Source organism: Dipodomys spectabilis, unplaced genomic scaffold (assembly GCF_019054845.1).
Source record: "Dipodomys spectabilis isolate Male_0828 unplaced genomic scaffold, ASM1905484v1 ptg000436l, whole genome shotgun sequence".
Lineage (NCBI taxonomy): Eukaryota > Metazoa > Chordata > Mammalia > Rodentia > Heteromyidae > Dipodomys > Dipodomys spectabilis.
Window position 1 is genome coordinate 6806210 of NW_024871113.1, and position 22202 is coordinate 6828411.

At 41.2% G+C, this 22202-nt stretch overlaps 1 protein-coding gene across 1 annotated transcript in view; it reads right to left on the reverse strand.

The window, feature by feature from the left end:
• The window catches only part of Pdgfc (platelet derived growth factor C), a 197413-nt gene extending 177835 nt beyond the window's left edge, over positions 1–19578 (reverse strand). The window contains exon 1 of the mRNA XM_042668451.1: positions 18887–19578. Within this exon, the coding sequence (XP_042524385.1) occupies positions 18887–19004 (118 nt within the window). The 5' untranslated portion in view covers positions 19005–19578. The remainder of the gene's footprint in view (positions 1–18886) is intronic.
• Between the last annotated feature and the right edge of the window lie 2624 nt (positions 19579–22202).

Below are 22202 nucleotides of genomic sequence, written 5' to 3' on the forward strand. Positions count from 1 at the left end.
AGCAATGTGGCCACAGTCCAGGTTGTTTTCTAGACCAGTCAATGAAGGGTAGCAGAAGAATGACTCTGAGAAGACTGTGGAACTTAAAAAAGAACCAGGAAGAATGCATTCATATTCAGAAGGCATACCCACTAACAAATATGATACTAATTTCTACAGAACCTATTTCTAATAATTCCACTATAGTTTTCTTTCCTCTTACCTTTTTCACTTAGGTTGCTCTACAAGTGCATAATAGTGTTACTGTAATGTAGATTACTCAATGTTTGTCTTGTAAAAGCAAAGAAAAAATGTGCTTCTGACAATGTTTCTGGAGTTTCATTGTTCTTAAAATTTTACCAGATGCGAACATTTTTAAAGTTGCTATAAAAAGACACAAAATATGTCTTCTTACCAAAATTATGTATGTGTGTTTTTTCAAAGGGATGAAACTCAAGCTCTATGAGACCAAAAATAAAGCACGAGATATGAAGTTTGAAAATTATTCAACTATTCAAGTAACAATCCACACTCACTGTGGATAGTCAGGACATTTAACTCCTCCTAGCTCAGAAAACTAAGAATTCAGGATACAATTGCCTAAATACAGTAATATATGAAAGCACAAAGCCATTCTTCATTCCTCATAAAAGTCTTTTTAATTTTGGTTAACTTCAAGTAGAAACAAGAATGAAGAGAGCTGACTCTCCCAATAAAGAGTGAAAATGGATGTGAAAATGAATGATTTGGTCTCCAAGTCCTTCAATTACTGAGAAGCACAGGCATAAATGTGTGCAATCTGGCCACCACACTTACGTAAATAACAAAAGGTATGGTTTTAATTTGGTTGTGACACCATAAATATTGGCATACTGAACAAGTACTTCCTGCCATGATCTCTGCATTTTCTCTCCAGCTTTTGCTTCTATTCTGTCCATATGCCAGAGCTAAGGACTACTTACCTATAATATCATAGGAGTGAGTAATCAATGTTATTTCCAAGAAGAAAAATAAAACTGTTTCTTGCAGTGACTTTAAAAAGTCAAAATAATTATGGACAGAATCAATTACAAGTTATTGAACATGGACGTTATCATCAGGTTCATCTCTGCAATAAGTTAATTGCAATAATACTTTATCATAATGTTCCTAGTTTGAAAAAAATTTTCCTGGAAATGATACATGTCTGCTTTCTTGTTGAGGAAATAATTCTAAGCAGTCATCATTATAATTTTGCCCATTAGGTTCTTTGCACACTAATTTTACTCAGTCTAAGCAGAAAGAGGGAGGCCCTTCTCTGTATTCCCGTTTAGTTCCTCAAAATAAAGCCAGACACTACTTGTATCTCTTGGTTGTGAAATAAGACATATGACCATTGAAAGAACTTGAACAATGATTTATGATCCCAGATGCCGACGCCACAAGAGAACAGGCTGTATTGGCTCTAAGTAAGCTGTTCTCTCTTCACTCCAAAGATCCACTACTGTATAAGGCTCTATGTTAAAGGTTATCTGGCATTTTATAATCTAGCATTTGAAAATTATAGGAGAGAAGACACATAGGTATGCAAACTTCACAATTTTGCAATCTCATGAGACATAACATACTGAGGAAAATGGTGGGGTCACCACACCATGCAGGCTGGGCTTTGAGCACAGGTGGGCTTTGAACACACACAGTGAAGGATTCCACTCCACTGCACACTATAGTCCTTACCAAACAAACCCACCTACTCAGGCAGCTGGGTTGTTATACATGTACAGACCTTTAAGCTTCTGTTCCAGCTCCAGTTTCTTAGTCCTTTACAATCCAAATAATGCTATCTTTTGAAAATCAAAGAGCCAATACAAAATAAGCAATTTTGTATTCATTTCTTTTTAATAAAATAGTTATGAAATAAGTTGTTGTCCAGACAAAATTTATGTGATTGGATGAACTGTTAATTAGCTGGTTTGTGGTAATGATTTCACAATGTATACATGTATCAAAACATTACATTGTATTCTGTTAAATACGTTCAATTTTCATTTGCCAATTGTACTCAGTAAAGTTAAAGAAATACTATGAGATGATAAAATAGTTATATAGAAATATGAAATAAGTATGTCAAAAGAATGAGTAAAAATAATTCTGATTATTAAATAAATATTTAATGTTGTTATCAGGCATGGCTGGAAACATCACCTGTCCACCTGTGTCCTTCATTGGTGCCTGATCTTATAAAGCACATCTGTATCTGCTCACCCTTCAAAATTAGGATTTTTCAGTCCTAATTCTCATGGGAAAGAGTTGATTTCTGAATAAACCATGTGCTCCTCACATGTCTATGCCTTCTGCTGAGAACTCTCTCTCTTCCTATTCTGATAATTCTTTATCCTTTAAGATCTAACTTAGATAGTGGCCTCAATAGAATCACTAGCATTCCTGAAATCAAACAGACTGCAGTTATGTTAGCATTCCAAGGGTAACTATTGCCTATCACGGCAAGCATGAAGCACACACACAGACACACACACATAGGCACACACGCACACATACACATACAAAACCACATTCTGTTGACTTGTTTTCAGAATGACAAGGTCATTAGAACTATCTGCACTTGATGTCTATGGGGACACAAATGAGTCCAAGAAGTGCAATGGTGAGCAGAGGTCAGTCCATGGTGAGCAAAGGTCTGTCAGCTATGTGGCATCTTTCACAAAAAAAGGCTGAGATGAAATCACAGCAGACCATTGGAATGTCAAAGGAGCCTCTATGTGCATAGATTTGTTCTTTAGTCAGAGCATCAGCATCCCCTGGGAGCTTGTTCAAATACCATCTCTCAAGCCCCACCCAGGACAACTAAATCTGAATTCATATTTTAGTAGAATCCTAGGGGGTGGAGAATGTGTAAGTACTTTCCAGTGGGAGAGACACCCATCCAAGCTTGACTGGAGTGTACCCAACCAGGGCTAGACTGTGGGATGATTGTCAAGTGGTAATCTCCTTATAAATTATTTACTAGGGTGAGAAGGGACTGGAAAGCATGCTCACAGAGGAAAGGCTAAGGATATGTTTGCCACTATTCAGGCCATAGCTAAGCAGCATCAGACTGCAAAAATCACAAACATTTCTCCAAAATAAAAATGCCAATATTCACTTATTAGGTTGACAATCATTCTAAGCTGTTTAATCTGCTAGACTATATATTTTTAATTTTTGCCAAGGTTGACAGAACAAAATGTTAGGTTTAAGTTACATTCTCAGACTTGCAGTGCTGAGAGTAAGCCAGACTATAAGAATCGGAAAACATTCTCAACATATGTGTTCACTAGACAGCAGGACAAAATTCAAATGTCACAATGTAGGTACCAGCCCAGGTACCTGTCAGAAGAAGGACAGTAAGACAGCTGGTAGTTAGGTAGAGACTTTCGAGGGAAATGCTGAATGCCAAACTGATGAGTGTCAAATCCTTCCAATAATAGAGAACCTTTTTTTCTGCCAAAGGCCATTTAGATATTTATAACAACATCGAAGAACCATATAAACTGCAATAAGTCAGACCACCTGGGATAGCTGACAAGAGCCAATGAGAAGCATACAAATCTGTCCTGTCAAGTATTAAATTATTCCCTGGGCCTTATTTAGCCACCAAGCTGGATGTTCCCTACTCCTGTAATACATAGCCTCCAGTCAGAAGTCAATCTGGGTCAGGAGTGTGGAGATCCAAGGCTGTCATATTCACAGTTTTGAACTGTTCCAAAGGACTAGGCACTTCTGTTTCTGAATCATAAAGATATTTAAATTGGAAGTGTCTCTTAAATTCCATATCTACTTAAGACTGAACTAAAAAAAAAAGTCAAGGTCTAGAGGAATATTCACCATGAATGACAGGAAAATTTACTTGCTCAATACATTTTATAAATAACATAGATGGACTTGTTTGGTTTGGATAGAAACAAATTCCATCCAGCTGTTATAAGAGATTATACAAGCACACACAATCCTTCCTCCACAAATGTACCTGGAAAACAACTTTTGGAGGTGCATCCTCTTGAAAAACTAACTGCTTAAACTTGTACATCACTTTTTAGTGGTTTCCTCCTATGTGTCAGAAATTTTCAGGGCACAGTTGAGCAGATATCAGAGTCAGAAAGAGAAAAGTAGAAGTCATTCAATGGTCATTCTGTGGTATTAAGTCTTGCTACTTCAGGCTTAGATTTACCTTTTTAACACATGTTTTCTACATTTCACTCCGGTCTAAGAGCTACTGTTTACTGTGTGATTGTTTATATCTTCTGATACTTCATTTGTGAATCTTCTGGGCCTACCAAACCACTTTCCTTCACCTACCTATCCCAAACTAATCATCTCATTAACCTTCTAGATGGATTGCCCAAGCCAAAACACCTAATTTGGCAACTTTTCCTTATATTAGTTGTACTTCTGTAGTTGTTAGGCTGGCTTCAATATTATTATAGGGGTTTATCAACTCCACTGGTGGGAAACCACAGAAACTTCCCCTCAACTCCTCTCATTTCCTCCTGTCATCACATCTGTTTCAAAGATCACTGCTTCAATATTTAATTGAAATTCCTCTATTAGGCATGCTCAGTTCTTGCTCTATAATTTGCTATGCTGTTTTTATGTTCTACATTTTTACCTGTGTTCCAGTAGCAACTGTATAAAAATGTTCTCACTACATAGTAATTGCTTCCTCTCCTCTGGCTCTCAACATAGCCTAAAAAATTAAGCCAACAAAGAAAACCACATATTTCCTTTCTTTCCCTCTATTTGGAAACCATGTCAGTATTTTTCCTTCATAGAAACTTGGGGTCTCTTCATGTTTCTGGTCATCTTCTACACCATCATTTCATTTCTCCACCCTGATTGCACTGAAGTTCAATTTGCTTGGGCTTTTTGTCAACACAAAAAATCCTACACTATCTGAAAATCCTCATACTGCCATATCTCTGGTGTGTTTTACACTGTGGACTAATTTCCATGGCTTTTCTCTGTCTCTTTCTTGTCATTCCCCATTACCTACCAGAAGGCTGATTTTTCCCCTTTTCTGCTTCTTTTCCTGGGGATTTCTTCATGCAGACTTTCCTTTTTCCATCCAACTTCATTTTCTGCTTTCCAGCAACATTCATTCTATCTCTATCTCCAAGAAACAGATCTAATTCATCATTTGGCTGACTTAATAGCTGTGATAGAAGGACTGATCATGAAGTTCACTGTTATTTTCTAATGTAAGTGATGCATCAGTAGTCTTCCTTTTGTGCCTCCAATTTCAAATGACTCTCATTGAACCTATTTCTGAGATCACCTGCAAAGCAAACTACAGTGCAGATAATTTGATCTCCCCACACTTCCTTCTCTATATATTTACTCATCAAGTTCCCATTTCCTAAAATCCTCCTCTATATCCGGATCTGAAGATTCAAGCTGCACATTCCCAGGGCCCTTCAAAGTATGCCCCTACTAACAACTTTCCTCTGCCTCTTCTAATGGCACAGCTATAAATAAACTTTCTATGAACTTACATCAAAACCATACCATCAAAACCGTAACACTAATACAACTATCTTTTCTTCTTTGAGTACACATGAATTGAAGGCAGCAACTAACTCCGCTACAGTTCAGATCATAAGTGTTTCCCAAAAGCCCAAGTAGTAAAGGTTTAGTCCCCAAAATGGTGCATTTGAGAATTTGTACAATGTCTAAGAAATTGAAGCTAGTGGGAGGCATTTAGGTAAACAGGCACATTCACTTGAAAGGGGACTCCAGACTCCTCTTCCTCACTTTTTTTTTTTAAGATTTTATTTATTTATTTATTTTATTTTTTTTATTTTTGGGTCTGGTCGTGGGGCCTGAACTCTGGGCCTAGGCGCTGTCCTTCGGCTCTTCAGCTCAAGGCTAGCACTCTACCACTTGAGCCACAGCGCCACCTCTGGCTTTTTTCTTTTTGCTTATATGGTGCTAAGGAATCGAACCCAGGGCCTCAGGCATGCAAGGCAAGCACTCTACCACTGAGCCATCTTCCCAGCCCCCTCTTTCTCTCTTTTACTTCCCTGAGCATGCTGGCCATTGAGGATCAACCCCCACCAGGGGCATGTGGTATATATACACAATGGAATTCTATGCCTCCATCAGAAAGAATGACATCATCCCACTTGTTAGGAAATGGAAAGACTTGGAGAAAATTATATTAAGTGAAGTAAGCCAGGTCCAAAGAAACAGAGGTCCCATAGTTTCCCTTATTTGCATTAACTAGTATATGTCTGGGACAAACAAAAAAGCTCAGATAAGATGATGTTAAGCAAAATGAACCCCAAGATAGGGACACAAATAGTTTTTTTCTTCTTGCTATTGTTTCTAACATATTTATAAGGTATCATGTGATTTTTTTTGTTGCTTTGTATGTCCCTCCCCCATGGTATAACTTCTGTTTTCACTGTATTTGATATTGGTATAATTTGGGGAGGGGAAGGGAAAAAACAAAATGTTTAAATAGGGATACAGGTTGGCCCATTGCAACAATGAGATGTACAAGATGCTATGTCAAAAACTTTACAATTTAGGTGGCGGGGGCACTGCAGTTGAGGAGGTGGGAGGGACAGGATGGTAGGGAGAAAACAAAGGAGGAGGCAACAATGCTGGACAAGAAATGTACTGATTACCTTGCTCATGTAACTGTAACCCCTCTGTACAGAATTTTCACAATAAAAAACTTATTTTTTAAAAAAAAGCAATGAAACAACCTGGTTATGAGCTGGAACTAGGAACACTAGGATCCAGAATAATCCTTTCCTTTTTTTTTTCATTATGTTGGTAGTACTGGGGTTTGAATTCAGGGCCTGGAGCTTGTTAGGTAGGCACTCTACCACTTGTGCCATTCTGCCAGCCTCCTTCTGTGGTTTTTTTTTTTTTTGAGATAAGATCTTATTTTATGCTCAGGCAAGCCTTGTGGACAATCCTGCTATTTATGTTTCTCCTATAGCTGGGATAATGGGAATAGAAATACATCACTGCATGCAGTCATTGACAGATACTCTATCACTTAGGTTTCCTTTTGGGGGTCGGGGGTTGTCTTGAACTTTTCTATCCTGGTTCCTGCCTCCTAAGTAGTTAAGATTAAGGGTTTGAACTCTACATCCCACAGCAACCAACTGACCATACCAATTATTTGTACAGTGACAAAAAAGCTAACTGACACAAAGTCAAATTGGATTTTGCATTTTTCCACAAGGCCTCATTGTTTCCTCATTGGTAGGAATTAGCGTTCTTATTAGTGTTCATCTATGGTGTACATCTCAGTTTTAAGAGTTTACTTAGAGAGAACAGCACATACACACAGGAGCTAAATAAGGCAAAAATGGGAAGTGTTTTTCTAGTTCACACAGAACCCAACTTAAAGGAGTGACTAGGTCTTTTTTTCCTAAATGTAGGCCATCTAGCCTCAAATTAATCATTGAAAAAATGTTTTTAGGTAAACGGCATGTCACACATTACACAGGAACTATAATATCCAACATTGTTTGTTGTTTGTGAAGCCTGTGAGACAAAGCTGTTGCTACTCCTGCTGCCAAACTCCCACAGCAGCACTTTCAGGTTGCCAGGATGATGTGATCCATCGGCTTTTGAAACTCAGAAAGGCCAATTGAATTTTGCTAAAACTTTCTTACACAAGAATTCCCTTTAAAAAGCAAATGAGCCGTCTAGGATTGAAAGGAGCCACTGAATGAAGACATGGTATTGATGTAGAAATTATTAAGAATCTTTTGCTCATTTCAATTTCCAAATGGACTTCCAGTTTCCATCGTTCCTTACTGTCACTTCTACTGTGCAGAGCCTTGGACTTCATTTTCCCATCTCAGCTCCACTTACTGGATTAGTATGGCACAGCCTCATGCCCAATTTCAGAGAAGGTAAATTGATCCCCTGAAGCAATAACGAAGCTCTACTCAGCAGACGGTTTGAGAGAGGACTTATTATCTCTTCTCCAGTAATACAAATGAATGTCACCTGAGATTGGTTACAATAGTTTTTTTTTTACAAGATGGGCAGAGTTTTAGTGACTGCAAATCATAACTGCCATTTGGATTTCTATTTTACAGAGTTGTCGCGATGAGCCTACTTTGTAAACCAGAGTAATTATTTTACAATAGTTTAGACATCTCTGAACCCAGAAGGAAAATTTTACTTTCAATCATTGTATTTTCATGGAATAGAACCCAGTGTGATCAAAAGGCAGGTCAAGTCACATAACATGTTTTCAAAAACTGATTTCTAGCCATTTTCCTAAGTTGACCACATTTATAAATACACAACATTTTAGGCATATTTTTAAGTTTCACTATATGATAGCAACAGTAGGTTATGATAGCAGCAGTAGGTTTTATGCAATAGACAAAAACAAACCAGTACACAACCAACCAACAAATAGTGGTGACCTCATTCTCAACGTAGCACACATTCGCTATCCTATAAAACACCACACACACCCCTGAATTTGGACTGCAAATCTATCACTTAAACATCTACTAAATGACCCAATTTGTTTACATGGCCCTGTAGCTTTTTATGGCCTTTCCATAAAGAAGTTATTACATCCATTCCCTTTATTTTGTTTAAGAGTGTTTGAATGAGCACCAGAACCACAAGCTAGTTAAACAAGTCTTCCTTAGATGGACGTGGTCTCATATAATTCACCACTACCGGGGACATATTCAGAACAATGTTTGTCATTTGGAAACACCACACATTCCCACATGCCAAAAGTATTTCCTGTGCTTTATGCCATTTAGAGGTTCAGCAGATATAGTAACTAAGTACCCCTTTTTTCCATTTTCCAAGGAAAAGTGTGAGGTTTGCAGTCCTTCCAGAAGATTTGCACCTCTGAGTGTTAGCTGTGGCAGGTCAACCATCCAGAAAGATCTGCAGAGGAAGACTCCAAAGGAAATGTGAAATCCAGACACCCTAATTGATTTCCTGGGATCTAAATGTTAGTTCTAAAAGGAAACCATTTTAAAGCAGTTAGTTTAATGTGCTGCCCAACGGATGCCTATTAAAAGTTATCGGTATAGATTAAAAATACATTTTCCAGCAGGAAGAAAAACATTTTTTTCTAGGAAAGCAGAGAAATGATTTAATTTCTAATTTTACACTCCAGCATTCCTTTAAGCCTCATGCCTGCTAATATTCTCAAGAAAACAAAAAAGAAAGCTACCTTTTAGAGGTTATTTAGCATTTATCAATTCAATTTTCAGACTCCATATCTCTCCTTGTCCTAGCCTGACCTTTTTTCACCTGGAAAACCTTATCTTTTCACTTCTGATTTGTAAAAATCTGTCAAGAGAATTTTCACCTAAATAACCAACAAAAAGAAAAGATACAGTTTACTCTACACAACTATATCCCAGGGCTGGGAAGTTGGCTCAGTGGTAGAGCTCTTGCCTTGCATGCCTGAGGCCCTGGGTTCGATTCCTTAGCACCACATAAGCAAAAAGAAAAAAGCCGGAAGTAGCACTGTGGCTCAAGTGGTAGAGCGCTAGCCTTGAGCTGAAGAGCTGAGGGACAGCACCCAGGCCCAGAGTTCAGGCCCCACAACCGGACCAAAAACAAAACAAACAAACAAACAAAAAAAAAAACAACATCTATATCCCATATTCCTGAGACTGGTATTATTATAAGCTCAAATCTTTTGTGTCTCCAAGACAACATATATCTGTGAAGAGCTCCAAGATTCATACATATGTTATATAACCAAAAGCAAAGTCAGCTATCATGTGTATAGTAATGGAGACACTGCTGTTTATTACACAGGAAGCATCCTATTTCATTATTAGCAATAGGCATGCACTACAACCATGCACTCTACCACTAAAATATCTCCATCTCTGACCATAAATGTGCAGATCTGTGCTATTCAGACCTGCTAATGTGCAGATCTGCTGCCCAAAATTTGGGTAAATTTATTTTAGCAATTTTTGATGCGCTAAGGATGGAGCCCAGGGCCTTACACATGCTGTGCACATGCTTCACCACTGAGCTACACCTGGCTCTCAGCTAGATTGTTATCTGTCCTCGGAATGGGCAATATGATGACATATCACACTCTACAAAGAGTTATTATAGATCAATGCTATGTTCCCTCCTTTCTTAAACAATTGACACCCTACTTGCTATGTTATCTTGTTTTAAAGTATAATAAATCAGAAACAAACACCAGACTCGTTCTCTTTTCCAGACATAGTAAGACATTTCCAGTAAGAAAATAGTATTTTTTCTTCTAATTTATTCCCATCTTATTCAAATTTTAAGTAAATATTCCCTTTTAGTGTGCTGGTTTTAAATATGGCCTGCTGCCATTGGAAAAGAAACTATAATGCTTTAGTAACTCCTATCATACTTTTCTAGTCACCCCAGAGTCTGATTGTGTGTAGCAGTGTGGGAAACAAGCTGTGATTTATTCCTTAGTGGAAAATAAAAGACTGTTTAAAGGACAGATGTCCTTATAAATAGCCAACAAAAATAACTTCCAGAGACAACATGAGATAAGTCCCAGGAATTAGACATAAGTCTCACTCCTGTTGTTGATGGTTTCTCCTCTTTGTAGTGACTCCAAAGGCAGGTGCAGAAGCCAGCCTGGCTGATTTAAGTTACAGGGTCTATCTGTGCTTAAACACTGAGATGCTTAAAGTAATATCCACTCATAAGCAAAGATTTCCTAGAATGCAAACAGCATAAGCTTCAAAAAATGGCTTGCTATCCAAGAGAGCATATTTACTAAGAGAATTCTGGCATTTCCACTCCATTAGTATGACAAGGTGTTTACCAGGATTGTATGTATACAAGAGACTAGAATGGACTCATTAGAGAAATGACACCATCATTTGACTAAAGAATTTAACTGTCCCCTAAACTTGAAAGCCTTTTCTCTTAAGGACCTTAAGGCCCTTTCTTTGTTTGCAATGCAATAGCTTCACTATACTAAGTTGGCATGCTGGGAGCTGTCTCTCTTTTTATCAGCCTCCTGCTCCCTCACCCAGCCTCATTCTGCATGCCGTCTATTCTGTGAATGAAGGGTGAAAATAGTTCTTTGTTTATATAAAGAAGGCAATAGAGACTAATGTGGCCAGAGTCTTAACCTATATGTTGGAACCTAGGTTGTGTAGCCTGTGCTTCTGGCCAGTTCCGAAGTTCCAAACATGCCTAGTGATTGAAAGAAAATTCTAGCCATCAGTACTTAATTATGTACATACCAAAGCAGAACCCTCTATCTGCTTAGAAAATAACTAAAAAGAATGGAGTTTTGATTGAATCTTAATTTGGAAGATCACTTTCTTCTGTTCTAATGACTGCTGATGGTGTAAGAAGAGAATCACTCACCGCAAACAACAGCAGGGCTTTAAATACAAGGCTTTAACTCCAGTGAGGAGTTTTGAAGTGGAATGGGCATTACGTTCCCAAAGAACTTTGAACACAAAATGAATGGACTATTACTGCTATCCTTCTCACACTCAGTCCTAAGCACTCAGGAAGCTGAGACAGGAGGATCGCAAGTTCAAAATGAGGTTGGGCTACATAGTGAAATTTTATTTCCAGGAAAAGGAGGGGTAAGAGAGACAGGAAGTACATCTTCTCTTCTTCATGTTCCTAGATTCAAGGCAGAGCTTAGCACAAAGCACAGACTCATAAATATTTGCTGAATGAAAACAATATCCTACTAAAACATTAGACCATTTAACACATAAACGAAGAAACACCTGCCTCCAAGTTTGGGCTTGGAATCAGATGGAAACACTTACCAGCTGTGGGAACTCAGCTTGTGTTTGTGAATACCTCACAGGATGTCTGCGGATAAACTGTATACTATCGACAAACACTGGGCACAAATGTCACCCCTAACAGGAACTCCTGGGAGTTTTGAAGCTTTCACAAAGATATGAGACTCATCTACATACTCTCAAATGATATATCCAAATAGAGCTGGTCTCATGTTTATGCTGTTGATTCTAGCTGTATTATCAATACACCTTGTACACAGCAGCCACACAAACCTGTATCCTTGCTGTTTCTGTTCCTTGGACACACTTATATTAATGTATCTTTGAGATGATGGCTCCTCTTAAGAAGTAACACACATCTCATTTGGCTAAGATACATGCTGTGACTCAGCTCTTATTTGAAAATGATATAACCCAGTGCAAAAGCATCATAGTTCAGAAACAAAAAAAAGCAAAAGCGGTGAAACCAGTCTGGCAAAGATGGTATGGACTAGAAACATCTGCTAATGTACAAAAAGGAGCCTTCCTAGGTCCAAGTAACTAGAAATGACTCAGGACAACATGAAGTGTAAGGCCAAGTCTGATGACAGACCAAGCTACTGGAGCTAATTTATAATGTATTCTCAAGAAGGAAATGGAAAAATGAATCTATGATACCAAAAATACTACTCTTAACTTAGTTTTAATAATAAAGGCAGTATTACAGTTCCTCTTTATGATTTTTAGCTCCTTTTTGTTTAAGATTTAGGAGCTTCATAAACAATTTTTTTTGTAGGTCATGGGGCTTGAACTCTGAGCCTAGACGCTGTTCCCCAGCTCTTCAGCTCAAGGCTAGCACTCTACCACTTGAGCCACAGGGCCAATTCCAGTTTTCTGAGTGGTGTACTGGAGATAAGAGTCTCATGGACATTCCTGCTCGGATTGGCTTTGAACTGTGATCCTCAGATCTCAGCTTCCTGAATAGCTAGGATTACAGGCATGAGCCACCAGCGCCTGGCACAAACAAAATTTTTAAAAAGCTAAACTAATAACCATTTTAGGCAAACCATGGAAATCCACTGTTGTGAATTTATTTTCTGATGCTCTTGACCTAGAAGAGTTGACAGCCAGTGAATATATAATACAGGATAAATAATGTTGAAGTTCTGTCATTAAATACATTTCAGAAAAGCACAATGTGTACTCATGATTATTAATTAATTCCTATAGTATTTCTCATGAACATTTTGTGAAAATTCTGGCAACATAAAATGTTGAAATTATTTCTTAAACAATAAACAAAACTTTCATAAAACAAAGCCAGCCAATTTTAACCATCTTCCTTCTCCTCATCAATTAATAAACCAGAATACTCTCTATGTGCCTACCATTCCTGTTTAACAGGATTCCAGCATGTAATAGCAATGATGCTACTACAAGAACAATTTTCAGTCATCTGCCAGATTTCTCTACCAACAGAAATAACTACATTAGCCAGAGAAACATTCTATGTGATAGTTGTGATTATTCTAGGATTGTTTTCCTTAGTATTCTTACAAGTAATTGTTCAAGAGCAATTGTTCCCATCTCACCTCAAAACATGAGAAAGCATACAATCCTCTTACATAATACAAAAATCCTGCTATTTAAATAAAAATTAAAGAGTTTGAATTTTGACATCATAACTCCATTTCCCTAAGTGGTTCTAACATATGGAATAATATGTTACCACATTAGCAGTTTACCCTTGTTGCCACTAATCTGCAAGAGTGAACTGAACAAAGTCACTTCTACTCTCAGATTTAGACACCTTGGTCTTCCCAGCTCTAACATCCCAAGCACTACTTAGCGTTGATTTCCACTTGTTCATGGTACAAAGTACAAATGAGCCCAAAGCAAAAGATGAAAAACACTCACATTTCTGAGTATTTGTCATCCATTCACTGTTCTTAGAGTTCTTAGTCCATGTCAAATTCCCATCCTTGGAAAACACAAGGGCATGTCAATGGTGCTTTGTAGGAGTATAACACCAGGTCTAGGAAACTTGGTTCCTGCTTACTTGGTGACATGATGTTTTTGCCAAAATTATGAAGTGGTAAATACTCTGGTGAATTCCAACACTGCCAAGTCTATTTTCCAGTGACAAAAGCCAAATGGTGTGTAAAGTCTAAGACCAAAAAGATACTTTAAAGCAGGCCCACTGTTATAGTAGATACCAATGTTTTCCTCTAGTAAAGCATTGCACATACAGAACAATCCCAAAGACACTTCTTTGGCACATAGTAAATATTAGTATTAGTATTAGTAAGACTGTGGTCCTACAGAGAGCAAGACAAACAAGTTCAAGGCTCATAAAAAGCATGGGAGGAGGTGAGAAGTGGATAGAGAAGGATAGATAGACAACAGAAGAACAAATTAAGAAGCAACGAGACTATCAAAGCATGGTAAGTAGTATGTCCTTAATTAGCCCTGATGAGACAGTGATGGGGATCTAATTTAGACAGAGTGTGATCAAACAAAAACCTGTCTGGGAGGTGACCTATTCAACGTAGATGACAAAAAGGTGTTACCAGCACAGAGAGGTGGTCAACTTAGCCAGAGCATCAGATTAGGGCTGAAACCCCATGTCCCAGCATAGACGCTTAGGAGTTACAATTAAAGGATCTATAGGACAAAAGCCAGGCAGAAGCTATACCCTTACCTCTTTCTAGGTCCCTGAATTTGAGGGCAGGCTGAGGTAACAATAGACCTACTGTTGCTATTTATCAAGCTTTCAAATAAAACAATCAGAAACATTAAAATTAGTTAAGTTAATGAAGAGACTAGAATTATGACCACTTTGATAGAAAGCAAAACTTATGAAAAAATAAGATTTTTCTTTAGTATATAAATGTTTCAATTCATTATCACTCAATATATCAAAATGACACACTCTTTTCATAAAAGATGTGCAAGTTTGAAGGTAAAACAGCATCTTAGCACTAGAAAGACAGAAGTAGATGCAAATATGAAGAAAACTGGTAAGACGTTTCAGAATGATGAAATAAGAGGCAAGGCTAAGATTTAGGAGACTGAGACAAAGCTCTATAAGATGACATGTGGACAAAGTTTAGAGTCTCATCCTAAAATCCAATCCATTTGCAACTGATGAACAAATTTTATACTAGTTCTTAAAGCTTCTTATAGAACTTTTCTATATTTTAAATACATTTTGGAGTTAAATATGCAGGTCATCCAGCTAAATATAGAAAATTAGGATTGGCGCCGGGCACCCATGGCTCACGCCTGTTATCCTAGCTACTCAGGAGGCTGAGATCTGAGGATCGCAGTTCAAAGCCAGCCCATACAGGAAAGTCCGTGAGACTCTTATCTCCAATGAACCACTAGAAAACTGGAAGTGGCACTGTGGCTCAAGCAGTAGAGCGCTGGCCTTGAGCAGAGCACAGGAACTCTGGCCCAAGCCCAGAGTTCAAGCCCCACGATCAACCAAAAAAAAAAAAAAAAAAAGAAAGAAAGAAAAGAAAATTAGGATCGGCCTGGGAGAAAAAGTTACCATATAATGGAATGGCCTCTTGTAATCCATTGTAAAAAAATAAAATTCATCATTATATAATGGCACTTTACTTATTCAATTTCCTCAACTCTTCCTCCAACGCAGCAGAAAAACAAGAGGAACTTTCAAAAAAAGTTTCTAAGTAACAAAAATAAATGGCACAAAGGTCAACATTCAAACTTATAGACTAACTTCAGGAAAGTCCCGTGTAGCCTCACTCAGGGTTTATTTACTGTTAGACACTATTTTAAAGATGTGACCATCTGTCTGTTGATTAAATTTTACGCTGCTACCTAAAGGGAGTCAGGACCAGGTACAGTTTTGTTAGGCACAAGCACTTGCATCAGTAGGAAGACACAGCTGGCACTAATATAGGCAAAAGGCATTCCTCGTAGACCATGATCCCCATGGCAAATAGAGCCACATACCACAAAGCCCTTGCAGAAAAGCATGCATGCAATAATTGATACCTGGAGGTAGCCCTAAAGTAAAAAAGCATTTCTCAAGTTATAGATAAATACAAATCACTACTCTGTGATGCAAAGTAGAAGAGATATTACTCCATCATAACTTATGATTGGCATTTCTTTTGGTTGGATACAAAAGACACAATAAACTGGGTTTTGTTTTCTTGTTTCTGAATGTATATACCAATCATTCGGCTGTAACTAAGAAGCATTATCTTGATCTTACTCATTTCGTGGTAGGCATTCTATCTGAAAGCAATACATATTGATATTCGTGTTTTTCCTGTACATGTATGGGAGATTCATAGACCAGAATTGCTCTAAGAAATGCCATATTATGGTTAAAGTATTGTGAAAAATGAAGCACAAAATTTGCTGGGTGGTAGAGCACTTGCCTAGCATACATGAGACTTTAGGTTGAACTGGAGGATAAAACTATGTTTACATTAAAGTACAGTCCCTATAATAGGTCAAAAATAACAATTGTTTTGAATCATACCCACATAGTCCAATCTAAATACAAAATATCTAGAACTGGAGAATCTTAATATTCAATATCATTCAGGATACAAAATTAATATTGAGAGTGAGCGGGATGTGACTGAGTAAACACCATTAGAGGAGCGGAATACTCTAGAAAAATGGAGAAGGATCCCGGAAAGCAGATGTTTGTTCATCTAATCACAAAAGGCCAATTTGTGTTTGGTACTGGAAGACCTTTCATAAAATGACAAGATGCACAAATTTGGACCCATGATATTTTCTCTGAGGTATCCTTGCTAGAAGTTAATTTGATAATCATCAAACAGATCAGCAGAGGCATCAAATATCAATCACTACCCCTTGGGAATGGGAAGTTTTAAGGTCCAAGAAGAGGAAGAAGCTGTCATTATTCAGCAAAAATGGTCACATTCTAGGGGGATCTTCTTTAATACCCACCTGTTATCCTCCAATCCGGGAACCTTAACATACAAACATCAACCTGAGCATGTGCAGAAAAATAGCTCCATATTGCCCCCTAGTGCTGGCTAGTCCCATTGCTCTTTAGGCTAAAAACTACAAGGTGAGTAGTTCCTCTACTACTTCTTCCAGCCAATCCTCCAAGAGCTAAACATAGCCTACAGATTAGAAAACAACCAGGCTATTTTTAGCATCATACATCTTAGGAATGGAAATGGACCAGCCTCTAATGGCAACAGAAAGTGTGTACACTGGCTGAATGAACTTACCTCTCTTGAGGGTGTGAACCTACTCAGTAAACTAGCCCATGACCAAAGGCTAAAAAGCTCTAGAGAAAACTGCTGGATAAGTCTCGGGCCAGGAAACAAGATGATAACAACATGCACATCACAACATAAAACTACTTCAAGGAGAAGGAGAAAGTACAAGTATCAAGAGGAACCTAGGAGATACCAAGCCAGTGCAGTGGGAGAGATGACATGAGATCGGAATAAGGAGCTAGAAAAACAGAGGCCATGAAGACTGTGCACTGTGTTGCTATGGAAAAGCTTGTCTAGTAAGAGGCAACATTTTGAACTGAGCATTTATTTCACATAAGAAAGAACAAAGGTTGGTCTGATCTGTTTCCTGACTGGGTCCAGCTGGTGCTGTGGCTCCTTTGATCACTTTCTCTGGCCCTCTGCTGGTCTTGTGATTAGTGGTAGATCTCTAGGCTTCCCTTTGATCAGTAGCTCAAGGAGCCTGCAGGTGCCATGTGCCACTACGTTAGCACGTGGTTAGGAACAACCACAACAATATTGACTGATAAATGTGATACTGTGTCTTGGCATGCAAGAAACCAAGACAAACAATGTCTATCAAAGCCCCAGTAAGCCTTATTTTATCTAGCTTTAGTACTCTAGAACTTTCTGTGCTTTCTTAACATTGAGCCCTTTTTCGCATTTAAATCCAGAGTTGAAGCTTCAAAACATCCTATGTATAAAGAAAGAAGTCCTGATGACTTTGAAAATAGAGTTCACTACCCTGGGATTTGCCAGGTATGCTGCTTTTGTTCATCTTACCTGGATTAGAGAACATTCTTGCATTGTCAACAGCAGACATGAAAGCAGAAAAACATGAACCATGTCTTTTCAAATAACAGTAAAAACCACCACTGGTAAACAGGGTGTTTAATATTCCACTTTTAGACAGCCTACATTCACATTGTGGTTTCAAGGGCGGTCTAAAATTTCTATTTACAAAGGAGGTTCAAAAATGACTTCATAATGGTAGATGAAGAGAAAAAGAGTTTAGAAATTGAATGATGTAAATCATATGGGGTTCAGAGGCTAAGCAAATTACACACCCCGAAGCTTCCCTGGCTTTATGAAAGGAGCCTTTCTCCAGCTCTGTGCAATCCCAGCCCAGAGGAACTTACATTGGAGAGTTTTCTAAACATTTCAGGTACACTTGAAAAGCTGAAAGTAATTCTCATTTCCTATGCGGGATTAAGTCGTTTCCAACATACATAAAATAGCAGTCATTCACTAACACACACACACACACAAAACCACCACCAGAAAGGTAAGCACAAAGGCACGTTTACACACACACACACACACACACACACACATACACACATACACAGAGCTCAAAAGAAAGACATATTTTATTCCCCTAAAACACGTCGCAGCGTCTGGACCTCAATATTTCTTATCTACTTAGGAGTGGATGCCTTTTCAATGAATGCGGCTGATGGGTATCCCGAAGTCCCCCTGGCCACTGCACTCCCCCCCACACCCCAAGAAAAACCCACTCTGACTAAAATCAAGCATGTCAAAACTCATTCATTGTGGATTCCTTTTTCCAGGCAGTTCTTGAACAACTTCTAACTCTGGCAACGCGCGACCCCGCGACGTGCCTAGCACTGACGTTCACAATCGCTCCTTGGCTAGGGCTGCACAGCACTCGCGCTCCCCTGCTAAAGTTCTGGGCAGCTCCGGTGGCCAACAGGCAAAAGTCCCCACGGACGCACGGGGTGCGCATCTTGCGCGCTCGAGAGACGCGGCGGCGCCCACGCGGGCTAGTGGGAAAGCACACTCGGCGAGGCGAGCGCGCACTGCGGGCAGCCGGGGTGCGAGAGCGGGGTAGCGGCGGTGGGGGGGGGGGGGGCGGGGAGGAGGGCGCAGACTCACCGTTCTGCTCCTTGTCGCTGGAGAACTGGAACTTACTGCTCAGGTTGGACTCTGCCTGCGCGCCGAGTCTCTGGCCGGCCAGGGCAGATGTCAGCAGGAGAAGGCCGAAGAGGAGCATTTGGCTGATTGGGGCGATTGCTCGCTCGCGGCGGGCACTGGGGAAGCGGCGACTCCGAGCCTCTCACCACCGCCCGGGGAAGGCTGCACCGGAGTGGAAGCGCCGAGCCTTCTCTGGCAGCGGAGAATCGCAGGGTAGTTTCCACATAATCCCATCCAAAACTTTTTTCCTAGAGCCCTCTTCTGTGTCTCCAGTTTGTTGAAAAGGATCAAAGCAAAACCTGGACCTGAACCAGTTCCCCAAGGTTTAAACAAATCCTGAGCTGTGCCGAAGTGGTGGGGGCTGGAGGGGGGGGAGGGAGGGAGACGAAAGAGGAAAGAGGGGGTGGGGACGCGGGGGAGCGGCGAGAAGTCACCGGCGACTTGCAGGGAGCACCTGTCAGTTTAGGGGCCCGGAGCGAGCCGGGGACTCAGGGGTCGCGCGGAGTCCGTCTGGAAGCCAGGTCGGCGGGCGAGCGCTGTCGGATCAATCACAGAGCTGCCAATAGATGCGGCGCTCCGGGCGCCCGCTCCCCGCCCCACCCCCACCCCACCCGGAGGGGGAGGGGGAGAAGGCGGCGCGGGCGCCGCGCGGGTCCCGGGGGTGGGGGGCGGCGGTTGGCGGCGGGGAGCGCCGCGGGGAGTCGGGGCCCAGGGAGGCCGCGGGTCAGTTCACCAGTCGCGTGCGCGCGGGCTGCGCGGCGGGTCCTGTCCGCCTCCGTCGCTCGGCTCCCGGCACCTGGCTGGAGTTGGGCGCGACCAAGTTCACTTGGGCGGGTGCGTCTTCCGCTCCGGGCAGCCGCCTGGATCGCAGGTCGGGGGCGCCGGGGACTCCGGGCCGGGCCGTCCCCTCCCCCACGCGCAGTCGGCGCTAACCTCGGGGCGCAGCGGCGTCTCCACCCGGGCTGCCGAAGGAAGAAGGCCGGGCCGCCCGGAGGACCTCGCTTGTCCCCTCCCCTTCTCCACCTTCCCCCCCACCAGCGCGGCGCAGCGCGGTGCGGAGGGGGGTGGGGGGGCTGAGCCTCTGTCCTGCGGGCGGCCGGGGGTCGGCGTCGCCGCGGGGGCCGGTTTGCCAGCTGGCCGTCCAACAGGTGCTGGAGCAGACGGGGTGCTTCGGGGCACGCCTCCCGTGGAGCCCAGAAGGCGCGGCGAGGAATGCCGCCCACCCGGAGGGCCCGGGCTTCCTTTCCACCCGTCGCCCCTAACCCCAAATAAGGAACACTTAGGCCGCGGGAGGGTGCTGCAAAAGCGAGAAGTGAAGAACTTGCTGGGACTCCTCCTCCCGTACTAGGCAGCTGTGACTCCTTACTCTGTGTCCAGGGGATCCCCACTCCCCAGGACCTTTGCCCATAGCACTTGTGCCCAGCATTTCTAGACTATGGGAACAAGGGACGCTGGATGCAAAGTTCCTCTTCTTTGCAGTTCTGAAGTAGGAGGAAAGGAGTAAAAGACAAATGGCCTCAACAATCACATTCAGTCAGTCAATTTAACAACACACTATGTGTTTATCCCTCACTGTACTGGGCACTTAGACTGTGGCAGTGACAAAGGCAAAAGTCCCTGACCTTTCAAAACTTCAGCACTGGGTGGGCAGCATATTACTCTCAATCCCCACCCCCTAGAGTGGAGAGACTGTGAGTAGGGGCCCTTATGACAGGCTCGCTTGTGAAACAGCCTAACACCAGGCTGTCTTGAGCCCTGGAAATGGAAGGGCTGGCCTCTGTACTGAGAAGGTGGAGAAAGCACCCAAATCTGCACGTGGCCTGGGCCCAGATCTACATTGTGTGGTTCGTGCTGAGCCCTGAAGTTCCTAGGAGACTGTCTAAAACGATAAACATCAGCAGATCAGCAGAGCCTGGGTGGTTCCATGTGCAAGGCATCTGTCCTCCTCAGAATGGAGCATGTTGCCTTATCAAGGAGCAGAAAATCCTTGGGAATGTGTTGAAGGCACAAACAGAGTCAGAACGCTATATTGTTAGAGTAGAAGGTTTGGGGCTAATCACACACACACACATATCAAGCAAGTACTCTGGCAGGCATTCAGAAGTGTCTTCCTATCTTTTGAAAAACCAGTCATTCAAACAAATCACTTGACATGGGACACAGAACCAAGACAACATTCTAACACCAGGATGTTCCTAAGACCAGGGCAGGGATGTACTACTGGACCAAATCTGGCACTACCTTGCCTAAAATATCACATCCATTCCCTACTTGGACACTATCCTAGTCTTATTTCTTTTACTTCTTAAAATTTGGTTATTGGACCTGGCCCTTGTGGCTCACACCTGTAATCCTAGCTGCACTGGAGACTGAGGATCAAGGTTCAAAACCAGCATGAGCAGAAATTCAAGAGATTCTCATCTCCAATTAAACAGCAAAAATCCAGAAGTGGAGCTGTAAATCTAGCCTTAAGCAGAAAAAGCCAAGCCAGAACATGAGGCCCTGAGTTCAAGCCCCAGCACCGGCACCAAAAAGCAGGAGAGGGGGTGGGGGAGAACAGGAGGGTACTATAGGTGTTACTCAGTGGTATAGCATGTGTTTTACATTCAGGAGGTCTTAGGTTCACTTCCCAGCACCAAAAAAGCCCAGTGTAGTGGCTCACACCTGTAATCCTAGCTATTCAGGAAGCTGAGAGCTGAGGATCACAGTCCAAAGCCAGCCAGGGCAAGAAAGTCCATGCTAATAAGCCACCAGAAAACCTGCAGTGGCTCTGTGGCTCAAGTGGTAAAGTGCTAGCCTTGTGCTGAAGAGCTCAGGAACAGCACCCAGGCCCAGAGTTCAAGATCAAATACTGACAAAAAGTTAAACTAGGAACAACTCTTCTTTACAAATCTGTCCAGTTCATTTGTTCTTATTCTGTCCTCAGAGTGCTGTATATAGCGGCAAATTCATTTGTTTTTACTATAAGATGTTTTTAGTTTAATGGACTTTGTTATGTTATTCACACGTAGTTTCTCAGCATCAGTGTAAATCCATATTTGCACAATAAATGTCTTTCAAAAGAATTTCATAAATTTGTGATGAAGACTGCTCCCAATTTTAATAACATAATGAGACAGAAAAGGTGAGCCTATGAGTCCGTTTTAAGCTATTTGTAATATAATTTATTATTCGTCAATCTGTCTAATTTTCTTCATTTCCTAATCAGGAGTTGTCTCTCTGAGCTTACAGCCTATTCACATAGTTGGGTTTCCTGACCACCCACATAGGGTGTATG